Source organism: Ostrea edulis, chromosome 3 (assembly GCF_947568905.1).
Source record: "Ostrea edulis chromosome 3, xbOstEdul1.1, whole genome shotgun sequence".
Taxonomy (NCBI): domain Eukaryota; kingdom Metazoa; phylum Mollusca; class Bivalvia; order Ostreida; family Ostreidae; genus Ostrea; species Ostrea edulis.
Window position 1 is genome coordinate 20,440,226 of NC_079166.1, and position 17,558 is coordinate 20,457,783.

Sequence of the window (17,558 nt, forward strand, 5' to 3'; positions counted from 1 at the left end):
TAACACAGAACTGTAATTAACATATCTGTAATTAACACAGAACTGTAATTAACACAGAACTGTAATTAACACGTCTGTAATTAACACAGAACTGTAATTAACATATCTGTAATTAACACAGAACTGTAATTAACACATCTGTAATTAACACAGAACTGTAATTAACACAGAACTGTAATTAACACAGAACTGTAATTAACACATCTGTAATTAACACAGAACTGTAATTAACACAGAGCTGTAATTAACATATCTATAATTAACACAGAACTGTAATTAACACAGAGCTGTAATTAACATATCTATAATTAACACAGAACTGTAATTAACATATATGTAATTAACACGTCTGTAATTAACACAGAACTGTAATTAACACAGAACTGTAATTAACATATCTGTAATTAACACAGAACTGTAATTTACATATCTGTAATTAACACAGAACTGTAATTAACATATTTGTAATTAACACAGAACTGTAATTAACATATCTGTAATTAACACAGAACTGTAATTAACATATCTGTAATTAACACAGAACTGTAATTAACATATCTGTAATTAACACAGAACTGTAATTAACACAGAACTGTAATTAACACGTCTGTAATTAACACAGAACTGTAATTAACACAGAACTGTAATTAACACAGAACTGTAATTAACATATCTGTAATTAACACAGAACTGTAATTAACATATCTGTAATTAACACAGAACTGTAATTAACATATCTGTAATTAACACAGAACTGTAATTAACATATCTGTAATTAACACAGAACTGTAATTAACATATCTGTAATTAACACAGAACTATAATTAACATATCTGTAATTAACACAGAACTGTAATTAACACAGAACTGTAATTAACACATCTGTAATTAACACAGAACTGTAATTAACACAGAACTGTAATTAACATATCTGTAATTAACACAGAACTGTAATTAACATATCTGTAATTAACACAGAACTATAATTAACATATCTGTAATTAACACAGAACTGTAATTAACAGAGAACTGTAATTAACACATCTGTAATTAACACAGAACTGTAATTAACATATCTGTAATTAACACAGAACTGTAATTAACATATCTGTAATTAACACAGAACTGTAATTAACATATCTGTAATTAACACAGAGCTGTAATTAACACATCTGTAATTAACACAGAACTGTAATTAACACAGAACTGTAATTAACATATCTGTAATTAACACAGAACTGTAATTTACATATCTGTAATTAACACAGAACTGTAATTAACATATTTGTAATTAACACAGAACTGTAATTAACATATCTGTAATTAACACAGAACTGTAATTAACACAGAACTGTAATTAACATATCTGTAATTAACACAGAACTATAATTAACATATCTGTAATTAACACAGAACTGTAATTAACACAGAACTGTAATTAACATATCTGTAATTAACACAGAACTGTAATTAACATATCTGTAATTAACACAGAACTATAATTAACATATCTGTAATTAACACAGAACTGTAATTAACACAGAACTGTAATTAACACATCTGTAATTAACACAGAACTGTAATTAACACAGAACTGTAATTAACATATCTGTAATTAACACAGAACTGTAATTAACATATCTGTAATTAACACAGAACTATAATTAACATATCTGTAATTAACACAGAACTGTAATTAACAGAGAACTGTAATTAACACATCTGTAATTAACACAGAACTGTAATTAACATATCTGTAATTAACACAGAACTGTAATTAACATATCTGTAATTAACACAGAACTGTAATTAACATATCTGTAATTAACACAGAGCTGTAATTAACACATCTGTAATTAACACAGAACTGTAATTAACACAGAACTGTAATTAACATATCTGTAATTAACACAGAACTGTAATTTACATATCTGTAATTAACACAGAACTGTAATTAACATATTTGTAATTAACACAGAACTGTAATTAACATATCTGTAATTAACACAGAACTGTAATTAACATATCTGTAATTAACACAGAACTGTAATTAACATATCTGTAATTAACACAGAACTGTAATTAACATATCTGTAATTAACACAGAACTGTAATTAACACAGAACTGTAATTAACACGTCTGTAATTAACACAGAACTGTAATTAACATATCTGTAATTAACACAGAACTGTAATTAACATATCTGTAATTAACACAGAACTGTAATTAACATATCTGTAATTAACACAGAACTGTAATTAACACAGAACTGTAATTAACACAGAACTGTAATTAACACGTCTGTAATTAACACAGAACTGTAATTAACATATCTGTAATTAACACAGAACTGTAATTAACACAGAACTGTAATTAACATATCTGTAATTAACACAGAACTGTAATTAACACAGAACTGTAATTAACATATCTGTAATTAACACAGAACTGTAATTAACATATTTGTAATTAACACATCTGTAATTAACACAGAACTGTAATTAACACAGAACTGTAATTAACATATCTGTAATTAACACAGAACTGTAATTAACATATCTGTAATTAACACAGAACTGTAATTAACATATCTGTAATTAACACAGAACTGTAATTAACACATCTGTAATTAACACAGAACTGTAATTAACACATCTGTAATTAACACAGAACTGTAATTAACACAGAACTGTAATTAACATATCTGTAATTAACACAGAACTGTAATTAACATATTTGTAATTAACACATATGTAATTAACACAGAACTGTAATTAACATATCTGTAATTAACACAGAACTGTAATTAACATATCTGTAATTAACACAGAACTGTAATTAACACAGAACTGTAATTAACATATCTGTAATTAACACAGAACTGTAATTAACATATCTGTAATTAACACAGAACTGTAATTAACACAGAACTGTAATTAACACGTCTGTAATTAACACAGAACTGTAATTAACACAGAACTGTAATTAACACAGAACTGTAATTAACATATCTGTAATTAACACAGAACTGTAATTAACATATCTGTAATTAACACAGAACTGTAATTAACATATCTGTAATTAACACAGAACTGTAATTAACACAGAACTGTAATTAACACAGAACTGTAATTAACATATCTGTAATTAACACAGAACTGTAATTAACACAGAACTGTAATTAACACAGAACTGTAATTAACACGTCTGTAATTAACACAGAACTGTAATTAACATATCTGTAATTAACACAGAACTGTAATTAACACAGAACTGTAATTAACACAGAACTGTAATTAACATATCTGTAATTAACACAGAACTGTAATTAACATATCTGTAATTAACACAGAACTGTAATTAACATATCTGTAATTAACACAGAACTGTAATTAACACATCTGTAATTAACACAGAACTGTAATTAACATATCTGTAATTAACACAGAACTGTAATTAACATATCTGTAATTAACACAGAACTGTAATTAACATATCTGTAATTAACACAGAACTGTAATTAACATATTTGTAATTAACACAGAACTGTAATTAACACAGAACTGTAATTAAAACAGAACTGTAATTAACATATCTGTAATTAACACAGAACTGTAATTAACACAGAACTGTAATTAACACAGAACTGTAATTAACATATCTGTAATTAACACAGAACTGTAATTAACATATCTGTAATTAACACAGAACTGTAATTAACACAGAACTGTAATTAACACAGAACTGTAATTAACACATCTGTAATTAACACAGAACTGTAATTAACACAGAACTGTAATTAACACATCTGTAATTAACACAGAACTGTAATTAACACATCTGTAATTAACACAGAACTGTAATTAACATATCTGTAATTAACACAGAACTGTAATTAACACAGAGCTGTAATTAACATATTTGTAATTAACACAGAACTGTAATTAACATATCTGTAATTAACACAGAACTGTAATTAACACATCTGTAATTAACACAGAACAGTAATTAACACATCTGTAATTAACACAGAACTGTAATTAACATATCTGTAATTAACACAGAACTGTAATTAACATATCTGTAATTAACACAGAACTGTAATTAACACGGAACTGTAATTAACACACATTTATTGTATCTGTAATTAACACACAGTTATTGTATCTGTAATTAACACACAGTTATTGTAATTAACATAGTTATTGTATCTGTAATTAACATACAGTTATTGTATCTGTAATTAACATACAGTTATTGTATCTGTAATTAACACACAGTTATTGTAATTAACATACAGTTATTGTATCTGTAATTAACATACAGTTATTGTATCTGTAATTAACATATAGTTATTGTATCTGTAATTAACACACAGTTATTGTATCTGTAATTAACATACAGTTATTGTATCTGTAATTAACACACAGTTATTGTGTCTGTAATTAACATACAGTTATTGTATCTGTAATTAACATACAGTTATTGTAATTAACATACAGTTATTGTATCTGTAATTAACACACAGTTATTGTGTCTGTAATTAACATACAGTTATTGTGTCTGTAATTAACATACAGTTATTGTAATTAACATACAGTTATTGTATCTGTAATTAACATACAGTTATTGTATCTGTAATTAACATACAGTTATTGTATCTGTAATTAACACACAGTTATTGTAATTAACATACAGTTATTGTGTCTGTAATTAACATACAGTTATTGTATCTGTAATTAACACACAGTTATTGTATCTGTAATTAACATACAGTTATTGTATCTGTAATTAACACACAGTTATTGTAATTAACATACAGTTATTGTATCTGTAATTAACACACAGTTATTGTGTCTGTAATTAACATACAGTTATTGTATCTGTAATTAACACACAGTTATTGTAACTGTAATTAACATACAGTTATTGTAACTGTAATTAACATACAGTTATTGTATCTGTAATTAACATACAGTTATTGTAACTGTAATTAACATACAGTTATTGTAACTGTAATTAACATACATTTATTGTAACTGTAATTAACATACAGTTATTGTATCTGTAATTAACATACAGTTATTGTATCTGTAATTAACACACAGTTATTGTATCTGTAATTAACACACAGTTATTGTGTCTGTAATTAACATACAGTTATTGTGTCTGTAATTAACATACAGTTATTGTAACTGTACTTAACACGGAACTGTAATTAACATATCTGTAATTAACACACAGTTATTGTATCTGATATCCAAACATAGACACTCAATCACAGTTGTCAAGGTAACGGGAAATTGTCCGTTTAGTGTTTATATCAGTAATGAACAAGGTGTTTAAAGTGGTAATCAACAGTGTTGATAGATGTAAGTAACACAGTGTTGGGATTTAGTTGGCATTCTGTTCATAGATATTGAATTTTCTTTACTTTAGCGGTGTTCCACTCAGCCACAAAGAGGTTGTCTCTGGTGTCCACACATAAACCGTATGGACGGCGTAAACCACAGTCCTGAAGGTAACGGAGGAACTGTCCGTCCTTATCTAGGATGTGTATACGATGGTTTCTATAGTCTACTGTCAGGATGTGACTCTGGCTGTCTGTAGTAATGCCGACTGGATCAAATGATTTCTTGGTATTTGAAGGATGACCAGTGTATCTAAATCGGAGTTTTCCTGACTGATTGACCACCACTACTGTTTTACCTTCATAGTCAGCGACACAGATATCCAGGTTCCTGTTCTCGCTGATGTATTTAATGTCACCAGATGAATAGAGAGGTCTACCGTGACCATCAAATTGAATGCTTTGTGTCTCTGTGGAGCCAGAGTAACGCGCAACTTTGGATTGTTTGTAATCATCACTGATCATGGTAACCAGGAGATCACCATAGGAGGAACTGCAGATATAAAGTGGTAACCACCCCCGTAGTCTGATCACGGTCTGAATCTGTGTATTCTTCACTAGATTTACAGTTCTTTTATCAGGATCAGTATAAACAAGATCTCTTTCCCGTGTCACCGTTATATCCCGTGGCTCGTTTCCTGACTTGGTTTTTATGGATGTCAGTAGTTGACTCTGGAGGTTGAGGAGCTTCATGATTTTCTTATCCCCACGTGTCCAGACGTATTCGTCACTGAGACAGCTAACACTGGATAGATATTCATACCCAGTGTCTATGGTGGCGGCGAGTCGCGGTTCATCAAGCAGTGCTTTGGCGGAAGCAGACGATACAGCTTCTGGTGTCTTCTTTGTGTACCCTTGTTCTTCTGTCTTAATGGATAATGATGGCAGAGAACCAAACATCTCACGGAGCTTTTCTTTGTTTAATTTTTGAGGAGGAATACTTGGTGATGTAACTTTTATTTTAGGAGGTAATCTTTTAAACTCGGCATTTTTACATTTGTACGTATACATTAGGGAGACATCATTGGAGTCCAGTATTTTCCTCAGGTCCTGAATCATCTGTCTGAGTTCGGTAATTCTGAGTGTGATTTCATCTTGGTTTTTATCTAAGACAGCCATATGTTTGTTTTTCATCTCCGTAATGACAGATTTCCGTTGGTTAACGATGGTGGCGATCTCCCGTTGCAAGACTTCTCCTTGTTGTTCGGCAGCTATTATCAGTTTACCGCAATTCGTCTCTAACTCCGCTTTCTCAGTTTGGACATCGGAGGCCATTTCTTCATGTCGGGGATAAAGTCTGGTCTCCAGTTCCTCTAAATCGTATTGTAAACTTTCTGTTTTGGTGCTGAGTTTTTCCAGAACATCTGATATATCGTGACCTTTGTGTTTACCTGAGGTGACGCAGGTAGAACAGACTGGAATGTCACATTTCTCACAGAAAATTTCACAGTGTTTTTCGGCGTGGTCTGAACATTTTGGGTAGTTAGGGGTAGACTTCCTGTGTTTAAAGGATACGATGTTGTGTGTAGTGGACGAATCGGAGAGGTGTTTTCCTACACAGTTAGTACATAGGTTTATATGACAAAGTTCACAATGACTCTGTAGGGGGACAGTTACACAGAGGTCACACAGTAGGACTTCTTGGGCACTACGCCGTGGGTGCATTTTGGGTGTCAGCTTCACACGAGTTATTCACTGTCAATAAAAGAAATAAGCGTTATTTTATTTTTTTGGACTTGAAATAATCTTTTTAAATGCATCACATAATGTGAATTCCTATGCATGTTACGAGTAATTGGTTACAACAATCTACAAGCATGACAAAACCACGATGTAGAACCAGGGTAATTATTGATTGATTGTATATTGTTTAACGTCCCTTTCGAGAATTTTTCACTCATGATGTCACCTTTGCCGGTGCATGGTTGCACAATTTAGGCCTATGCTCGACGCTTACTGCCTTTGAGTAGGGAGGGATCTTTATCGTGCCACATCTGCTGCGACACGGGGCCTCGGTTTTTGCGGATTTATCCGAAGGACCGACCCATTTAGTCGCCTCTTACGACAAGCAAGGGGTACCGAGGACCTATTCTAAACCGGATCACCACGGGAATCAGGATAATTCAAATGAATGATTATGAATGTGTAATATATAAGTGGTACTATATAAATTGCACGCACATACAAACCACTCGTACAGATGCATACATTCGCACTAAACATTAATTTCTACGATCACTTTAAGTACCTCAAATAAATATTACATACATGTACCCTCTACCCTCACACCCCCCCCCCCCTCTCCATTCATTCGCAATTATTTGAAATCCTGTATTAGATAATCTTCAACAATGATTTTGGTTCAATTATATTTTGACGAATTTGGTGACACGGCAATGTGCATATAATTTTGTCTCACCTCTAAAAGTCGAAGATGGCTTCCGTGTTAATTCTTTCTACCTTCAGTCTAGTCATGTGTTTTAAATACCTGTACCAGGTGAGATCTACCCCGTGTACACTATCTAAACGTATTCTCTTTAACCAAGTTCATAATATTGCTGCAGCATTCCAAGGAAAAGCTGTTTCGTATTTTATAACATCCCTGTATAAAAATATTGTAACTGTTACGATCTACCTCCCCATGTTTTTGTTGTTTTTTTTTAAATTAGGTGATTTATGAAATTTAATCTATAGGCGATGCATTTCGTGCTATTTATTTTATGATGACAAGCGCACACCACGCACTCAGGAGGAATAACACACCTGAAAAAATTGATATAGATGAAAAGTGGAGGATATTATTTTGAAATTAAAACTTTCAATTACTTTATTTAGTTAAAAGATGCACTTTTTAGCAGAATTAGAATTGAAAATCCCTTTTGGAATCGACTCGTAAACTAACTGAGGTGCCCAGCTAAGCAATCAAATCTTAAAAGGAAAAGATAAGGAACAGTGATTAATCTCATAACTCCTATAAAGAATACAAAATTAAGAGTAGACAAACATGGACTCCTGGATATACCAGGGGTGCTACCCTAACCAACAAAATTAAGAGTAGACAAACATGGACTCCTGGATATACCAGGGGTGCTACCCTAACCATGGGAGCAAGTGCTTCAGAGGAATAAGCATCCTGAAGACCGGTAAAACCCGCCGTGAGCCCTATATCTTGATCAGGTCAACGGAGATATCCGTAGTCAAAATCAGTGTGCCAAGAACGGCCTGAGAATCGGTATGAAACACGTCAGACAGCATTTGAGTCAATGATAGGTTGTGTTGGCAAGCTAGATCGATATAATGACCATAGATTTTGCGAAATACTGACTTTAAACTCTACGAGACTGTTGAAAATCATGCAACATCAACTTGTTTATCAGAAGTCTGCCTCTATTCAAAACTTATCATCCCCAGAACATGTTCATGCTTACCGAATCAATTGAGAGGCATAGAAACCATATACTATACAAATATTTAAAGAGGAAGTCAGCAATTATGACGATTATTAGTTAAATCCTTAAAGCAGATTTATTTCAGTAATCATTTTAATCATCCAAAGAAATCTTTTTAATACAATTAAATCAATTTTGTGGCTCTACAATGTATATACATGTATATATATATACAATTTTGTCTCACCTTTAAGAATCCAACATGGTCTCCGTGTTCTTTCGACCTTCAGTATAGTCCTATGATTTGATTACCTGTACTTGGTGCGTGCGTGAGATCTACCGCATGTGCACTACCTAAATATATGTTATCGCTTTAACCGAGATCAATAAATCACTACATGCAACTTTTGATATAAGGATCGATATGTCCTCATTTGATTTAAATTCAGGCTATTTTATAAAACACTATTTATACATGTCAGACACTTACAAGGAGAATTTAAAATCATGTGCATGGGAGGGGTTGTTGTAAAGAAATGCAGCTAAAAAAACGCAACGTAATTTCTGAGGAGAGGGGGCCCCATCCGGAGAGAAAGTTGATTTCGCACTTGTTATAATCTTTATAAGAGCCAATGATTTAAGTGCCTATATCTCAACTACCGTTCACCGCTTCTATAAGGAAGGGTAACCAGTCAACGAATCGAAATTGCATGTAAAATAATAACGGGAAAAGTGGAGAGGGGTAGGTCCCCAGAATTTGTTGCTACCTGCTTGCATCCACCACAACTGCAACTTTAAAAATGTCTGTTGTTTAATGTTTTCACAGCACGGACACGCCCACGAATTTGAAATTTTCCTGACGGACAGCTGAAACTGGAGTACATTACAGACAAAGCATTTGAGGTCTCAAACAGCCAAAACTGGACAACTCTTCTGCAAAATAAAGAAACTGATGAACACACAACAGAATAAGTTTTTCAAACTCGAAATGAATAAACTTGTAGATAACATTAATGTCCCACAATTATAAAACTGAATTGAAAAAAAAATGAAGAAAAAGAATCAAACAATGCTTGGGTAGTAGAATGGATCAACTTTTCTTCTAAACATCCCACTTCAGACACCATTTTGTCTCAAAATGACCTAGTGTTTAAGATTTATAGTTATCCAAACTCCATTACCCGGTACTTTACATTTAAATAGAAAATATATATGTATATCAATAAAATTGGTTTTCCGTGTAGACGTACCACGTCAGTGCCATTTTCCTTAGAATGCCCTTAACGTTTCTGAATTACTAGTAGTACTATCGTTTCAAACTGCTGTGGAGACTTACTCCCTTTTTCCAGTGACGTAATCACTCTAGACTGCTGTGTGGAATCAGTCCCTCTCTCCAGTGACGTCATCACTCTAGACTGCTGTGGGGATTCAGTCCCTCTCTCCAGTGACGTCATCACTCTAGACTGCTGTGGGGATTCAGTCCCTCTTCCCAGTGATGCCATCACTCTAGACTGTTGTGGAGACTTATTCCCTCTCTCCAGTGATGCCATCACTCTAGACTGCTGTGGGGACTCAGTCCCTCTTTCCGCTGACGTCATCACTCTAGACTGCTGTGGAGACTCTATTTCCACTGACGTCATCACTCTAGACTGCTGTGGAGATTTAGTACCTCTCTCCAGTGACGTCATCACTCTAGACTGCTGTGGAGACTTAGTCCCTCTCTCCAGTGACGTCATCACTCTAGACTGCTGTGGAGACTTAGTCTCTCTCTCCAGTGATGCCATCACTCTAGACTGCTGTGGAGACTTAGTCCCTCTCTCCAGTGACGTCATCACTCTAGACTGCTGTGGAGACTTAGTCCCTCTCTCCAGTGACGTCATCACTCTAGACTGCTGTGGAGACTTAGTACCTCTCTCCAGTGACGTCATCACTCTAGGCTGCTGTGGAGACTTAGTACCTCTCTCCAGTGACGAGGAGGTTCACTCGTCTTGTGCTCAAGACTACACCTACAAGTGGATATGTAACCGGTATCCTGCGCCGTAACATCCACACTAACTACAGGATGAAGACGTCAAAAACGTAGGAAAATACAAATATACTTATGCAAATGCTAGGTTGAGATCCCCTCACTGGTGTGCCATGACTACTGGGACCAAAATCAGAGAAATTTGAAGATGTCCTTCTCCTTGGACTGTCGTGTCCAAACTGAAACACGGACTGAGCTATATTCCAAAGGTCCTGTGACTTGAGGCATATAAAAAGGGTTTATATGTACCAGGCGAAAAACGGATGATCACCACAGGTGAATACAAATTGCAGACTTGTTATTAGAAATATTTATAGCGATGTAGAATTTTAATGTGACACGATAATATTTAGTACAGAAGATGAACCCTCCAACAGACTGAACATATTCTCTTCCCACAATATATGGACCCATTATTTTCAGTGTTACTGTTAACAAATCGGAATGTGTTGATGTCCCGTTATTTCCAGTGTCACTGTTAACAAATCGGAATGTGTTATTTCCAGTGTCACTGTAAACAAATCGTTTTTATATTCCTATGAAGGAGAATTTATTCAAAAACTTTTACATGAGAAGAAAAAATCTCTTGCTGTAACCTTCAATTCTACATTTAGATATTTCGACAATGTATCCTCTATTAACAATAATAATTTTCATTCATATGTCGATTCAATATATCACCGGCAGTGGTGACGTCTCCATATGAGTGAAATATTCAATATACAATAAACAATATTCAATCAATCAATCAGTCGATTCAATGTATCACAGTAAACTCGAAATAAAAGACACCACAGAGTCGTCCACTTCTGCTTTATAGATATATTATTGAAAGTAGATATTAACGTCAAACTAAGAACTAAACTTTATGACAAACGGGATGATTTCAATTTCTCCATCGTCAACAACCCATATTTATGTACCGGTAGCAATATTCCAATATCACCTGCATATGGTGTTTACATCTCTCAACTGATTCGATATGCAAGAGCTTGTTCTGTGTATGATTAGTTTTTGAATCGAAGCAGGCTACTGACATACAAGTTGATGGTGCAGAGGTTCCTACAATCTCGTTTAAAATCAGGATTTTGCCAATTCTATCGTCGTTATAACAATTTACTTTTCCAATACAACCTATCATTGGGAAAAATGCTGTCTGACGTGTTTCATGCGGATTGCTAGACCGTTCTTGGCACACTGATTTGGACTACGGATAACTCCGTTTACCTGATCAGGATATAGGACTCACGGCGGGTGTAACCAGTCGACAGGGGATGCCTACTCCTCCTAGGCACGTGATCCCACCTCTGGTATATCCAGGGGTCCTTATTTCCCCAACTCTCTATTTTGCATTGCTTATAGTAGTTATGAGATTGATCACTGTTCGTTATCTTCACCTTTCATTTGACATGCACCGATAAGTGATCATCTTATACAGATGTGCTGGGTACCATCTTTGATCTTGAACTTTATGCTCACACAACTTTTGAACCTTTTTGGGTGAATTCCCCAAGCCAATATGTCGTGTTCCTAGTTTGTGACGTTGAAATGCCATAGATATTTAGTTAAGTATAATATACTTATACATGTGCATTTTGTTTTACCATACTTTAAGATTCAGAATAAGCTTAAGACACTGCTGTACGTATATACCCCCACCCCCAACCCCACCCAGGTTGAAATTTGTGGACGAGTCGACTCAGAGGCCCATAAGGCCTTTTATTCCTAATGATTCGTGTCGTTTTCTCTTAAGATATAATTAAACTGAGCGTTGTTTCTTACAAAAACCCAATCTCATTAAAATCATAACAATAACGGAGCAGATCAAAGATCTGGTTTTGATCAGATTGACGTCAACCGCAATTATCGTCATGACGTTGACATTTATGAACGTCTTGGATAGCAAGAACACTACTTCAAATGCTTTATAGCTCAGGGGTCTAATGTCTTTTACCATCTCAGTTAAATGGGTCAGGGTATATCCGATCCTAATCGGAATAGACAAAAAATCTATAAACGAAAGGAACATGTTGTGCAGTTTTAAACGGGAAATTAAGAATTAAACCACAATTTGTTAAACACAAAGAAAATGAGTCAATCATTTGTGCATTTAATACAGCTGGGACTATCATTTATTTCATTTAATATTTTGCTTTAAAAGAAATTTCATTCAACAAGTCAACTTCTCCAGCTGCCCCCACCCCATTTAAAAAACAACTCAAAATACTTATGTTGTACGGAGTTCAATGAGTACGGAAACAGTTTAGCGTTCCATTATTTCTAGCGAAGTTTTCAGTTATTGAAAATCTTATGATCGATTTTAGTTCTTTGTGATTATATTCACCATACCACTTTGTAGCATATGATTATACATATAATTTCCTGATGTATATATATTGTGACATGTAAACATTCATTTTCAAATACTTTTTTGTTTTCAAAACAGACGATAATACTCATTATTTCAGGGTAAAGTTTCAAACCATTCTAAATTTTATTTCTCTTACTTTGATAAAAGGTATTCAGGAATAAAATATTATATCTCAATAATTTACATCAATCTTGAAATATTTTCATAAAGTCAGTAAAACTATCTACATGTGCGATTAGCCATGATTTATTTGTAATACCTCGGTACGCAATATTGCCAAAAATGTGCGAATTGTGGCACAATCTATGCGCGAAGAAAATGAATGTGAGCTCTTACCTACACATATCTCAGCAATAGTTTTTCATTTAATGTTTCATCAATTCTTTATTTACAAAATCCGCTTGATGTACATTGCACAGATCTTGCATATTTGATCGATATTTACAAATCATGTCGTACACTTTCACTCATGTGAAAACACACATTAAAAGGAATGTGAGTGAAATTGATATAGTGTCTCTTTCCCTTAAATGTCGTTTTTATATTTAAAAAACTTGAAATTTTAGGAATATAAAGTTGAAAGAAAGAGTAATTCCCCTTTGCCAGGCGGCGGATTCTTTTCTGCACTTTTAGTTTTGTACCCCTGATTAAGAAATTGTATATAATTTGTCGAAATAACCAAGTGTATACAAAGGAACTATTTGACGATGGTAGCTGAGGCTACTTCCTGATGTGCACTCAGGCTGTTTTCATTCATGTGAAAAACGTGTTTAAAAGAAAATATCGTGAAGGATTTTGAGACAGGTATCATAGAACATTTCCGACTGTGCTATTTAGCAAACTGATTTTTAATTATTCTTATGCCTACATAGTAGGCCTAATATATAGTGGGGGGAAATGATTTACTATTAATGGGTCAGTTTTTAATCAACATTAGTGGGTCGATTTTCAAAATTAGAAATGATAAACAATGTAAGACTGATTTCTTTAAAAAAGAAATTGGCCACAGCAGCGGGCCAGAACGAAACATGCATGAATTATTTCTTTTGAAGATAGTTTATCTCTAGTTTAATCCTTTATGTGGTCTTATCGGATTTTCTCCTGAAAGATGGAAAAAGTGAAGAAAATCACTCATATTCCGGATTCCGGAAAGGTTTGAAGACTACACACCATAATTATATGTAAGAAACCTAGATCCGCCGATATGCTTGCATATTTCATCAACTTCATGTATATCCATGATTTTTATTGATAACCATTCTTCATTTTTTAAGTGTTTTACAGGACCTAGTTATGATAACAAACGCGCCTAGCTCTGTCATCATCTTTCATCTTCCTCATACTTATATAACGTTCACTTCATGCAGTTTATTCTGGATATCAGTTTCAGGACTGAAATATTACAGACTTGGATTTGTCAAAAAAAATCTCAAATTTAAGTTTCAGTTTTCTTTTATTTGAGCAGTCAAAATTTGAATAAAACCTCAGATTTTTGACCAAATTTTAACTTGTTTTTGCCCGACAAATTCAGGCCTGATATGAGTTACATTTTATATACATGTAATGGTATTCAATGTTAGTATCTTTCAAAAATATAAAGAGGTAAATAAAAAACAATACAAACAAAGGAAATAGAAGGAAGAGAACTAAGGAAAATCGGTTTGTGAAAATTTTGCCTAACATGAGTGAAATCGTCAACCATTCATAAAAATTCACGTGCACTCGTGCCGCCTAATGCTTACATATGTAATGTTTACACTTCCAATGTGTTTACCTTCGATAGCATGGTACATGTGTAGCATTTTCCTTATGAATGTGAACAATGTGCGAATGAATCTTGCAAAATATAATTGCGACTATTTGAACGGCTGGGGATATTCCGGCAGAAATGAAAGTAAAATGTAAATATAAAAAAAAAATCATTTTTGACAATACCAGAGAGTATGAACAGCAACGTTAAACGCGCTTCATGAAGTAGGCTGGCGTAAAACATCGCCTTTCATACATACCCTCATATATTTACAAAAATGAAATCTATTTCTAAATTATATTCCTATTAAATGTATCTTATTTAGCGTTTCACGGATTACTAAGTGAATAATTTGAAACTGAAATACACACATGAAGGTAATAAGTACAACAGAGCATTGTTGTATAAGAAATGTCCCCTCATCAGCTGAAATAATTATGACGTATTACCGACAGAGAGATTTCTGTGTACACAAAATGTAATTATTCGCACTCCTGCTCTGATCCATTCCTAAACTATGTAAGAAATGATGGCAAGAAAACTATGACAGCCATTCTACAGCAATTAGAAATGTACAACTATTCCGGAAATTGATGTTTCGAAATGTCAGCCAGCTGTGTGTTTTTGCAACATACGAGTCACACAAACAATCCCTCGTGCTAGCCGTCTGTATAACTGTTTTGTGTCGGTAAAGTCAATTACTTGTTTGACATCGTATTCTCTGAATGAAATAAACAAATTTTGAAAAGTTAAACAAGCTTAAAGTGTATGTACAATATGCAGTCCTCGTGCGCGGATGAAAGTCAATATCCTTCATGGAAAGGCATGTTGAGGACAGAATCAATGTCTGCCGTGATCATCATACAATGTACACGTACAATATGTATTCAGAAGATGCATTACAAACCAAAATGAATTCTGCATTACGCTATCTGTTAGATTACATTTTTAAATCATTCGATAGTCCTGCTCCGTCCAAGTTTTATCCCAATTTAAAAAGAAAGAAAGAAAATTTAGCTCTGGAAAAAACCTGCTGTGAAGTGTATGTTAATTTTACGACATCGTGGGAAAATTCGGACTTAAAAGGGGGTTGGTTATTCAGGGTAGGATCGCCACAAAGACCATACCGTCTAAATGATCAGATAATTCACCCCTTATGCAATGCTTTTGGGAAGATAATTGAATAAAGATTTTAAGTAAATAGCTAAGAGATGTCTACCAGGTGCTAAATCGCTTCACAATGATCAATATTGAGATTTATGTAAAATCCTCAAATATCCGCGAGATGTACAAAGCGCTGTATAAGAGACATGCACGTATTCTTATAAAATCAAGGTCACTCCAGGTTTTGTATAAGTAATTTACTTTTAAACCATGAAGATTTACTGAAAATAACTATTAATTGCTGAGAATTCGCGGTTTTATCTTCATGGTCTATTGAACCCCTTCGGTTGGGTAATTAATTACACATATGATGAAGTGTCTGAATTAAAATGAGAAGTCAAAGATAAACATGTAGGTATTCTCAATTAAAGTTCTGAAGCCAATTCTGATAACTTTGTATGGACATTAAAATGACTTGCTTCCGAACCAGTCTCCATGGTAACTTATAAACAGAACATTAGTATACGTAAATGTTATGTACATTCCTTTGAACTCACTAGTTGTTGATCAAAAACAGACAATACGTTAAGAAGCTTGACCTATCTCTTAATTATTCATCTAACATGTCGTCATACCCTCATGTTTAGAAGAAACAGCTGCACATGTAAGTGCTTAAGACTTCAATGACAAGCATTTTAGGCCACCTGCTTGGTCTGACCAGAAGCAATTATGGAATAAAGAATTTCACAGTACAGCTACTTACATTGACCAAATGTACGATATTTTTTTCAAATCCATACGTGATTAAGCCGCAAGACTAAGGTACCCTGTCTTATAAATGTTTAATGAGTTTGACACATCGTACATTGTCTTTTTAGTAAACAAATCGAACTCGGCTATGGTAAAAATAGCAACATTACAAACTGAATTAAGTTAAGTTGATAAAATCATTTGTTTTCAGAGCTTTCCTGTATATGAACCACCCTGTAATCGCTTGACCTCTTTCCACATATTGATTTTAAAAAAAACGATCTAGGTGTATCATATCAATAAATACTCTACAGTAAGGACACTTTCAAACACGGCCGAATTTTGTCCCCAAAATTTTTAAAAATTTGAACTCTTCAAAAGGAGATAGGAAATGTGTGTGTAGAAATGATTTTAAGCATGTTTACCAAATGAACTAATTCCTCAAGAGATGTTCACCTCTGAACGTCCGACTTCTGAGGAACGTGCAAAAATGACAGATCAATAAAATGCAAACAAACAAAGACATCTCAATAAACACGTCAGGTGCGTACTCAAACAAATAAATCCGTTGTCAAACACGTCGTGTTGTATGCCAGAAGTCAACGACAGTTGAACATAGTGGCAATCTGTAGTCTAATGGCGGATCCAGATCTCCACCCTTAAGACTTTCATAACATAATATTAGGAAAAATTCACTGTTAAATTTCAGAATACACTGACATGATATGCACTCCATTGAATAAAAGAAAATGTTAGA

The 17,558-nt window shown here is 33.8% G+C and overlaps 1 protein-coding gene across 1 annotated transcript; it reads right to left on the reverse strand.

Moving 5' to 3' along the window:
* Positions 1–5,285: 5,285 nt before the first annotated feature.
* On the reverse strand, positions 5,286–9,129 carry LOC125677433 (tripartite motif-containing protein 2-like). Its single transcript, XM_048915495.2, has 2 exons — positions 9,048–9,129; positions 5,286–7,106 (listed from the first exon to the last, which is right to left on the reverse strand). The coding sequence occupies exon 2, from the start codon at positions 7,074–7,076 to the stop codon at positions 5,412–5,414; it is 1,665 nt and encodes a 554-aa protein (XP_048771452.2). The 5' UTR covers positions 7,077–7,106; positions 9,048–9,129; the 3' UTR covers positions 5,286–5,411.
* Between the last annotated feature and the right edge of the window lie 8,429 nt (positions 9,130–17,558).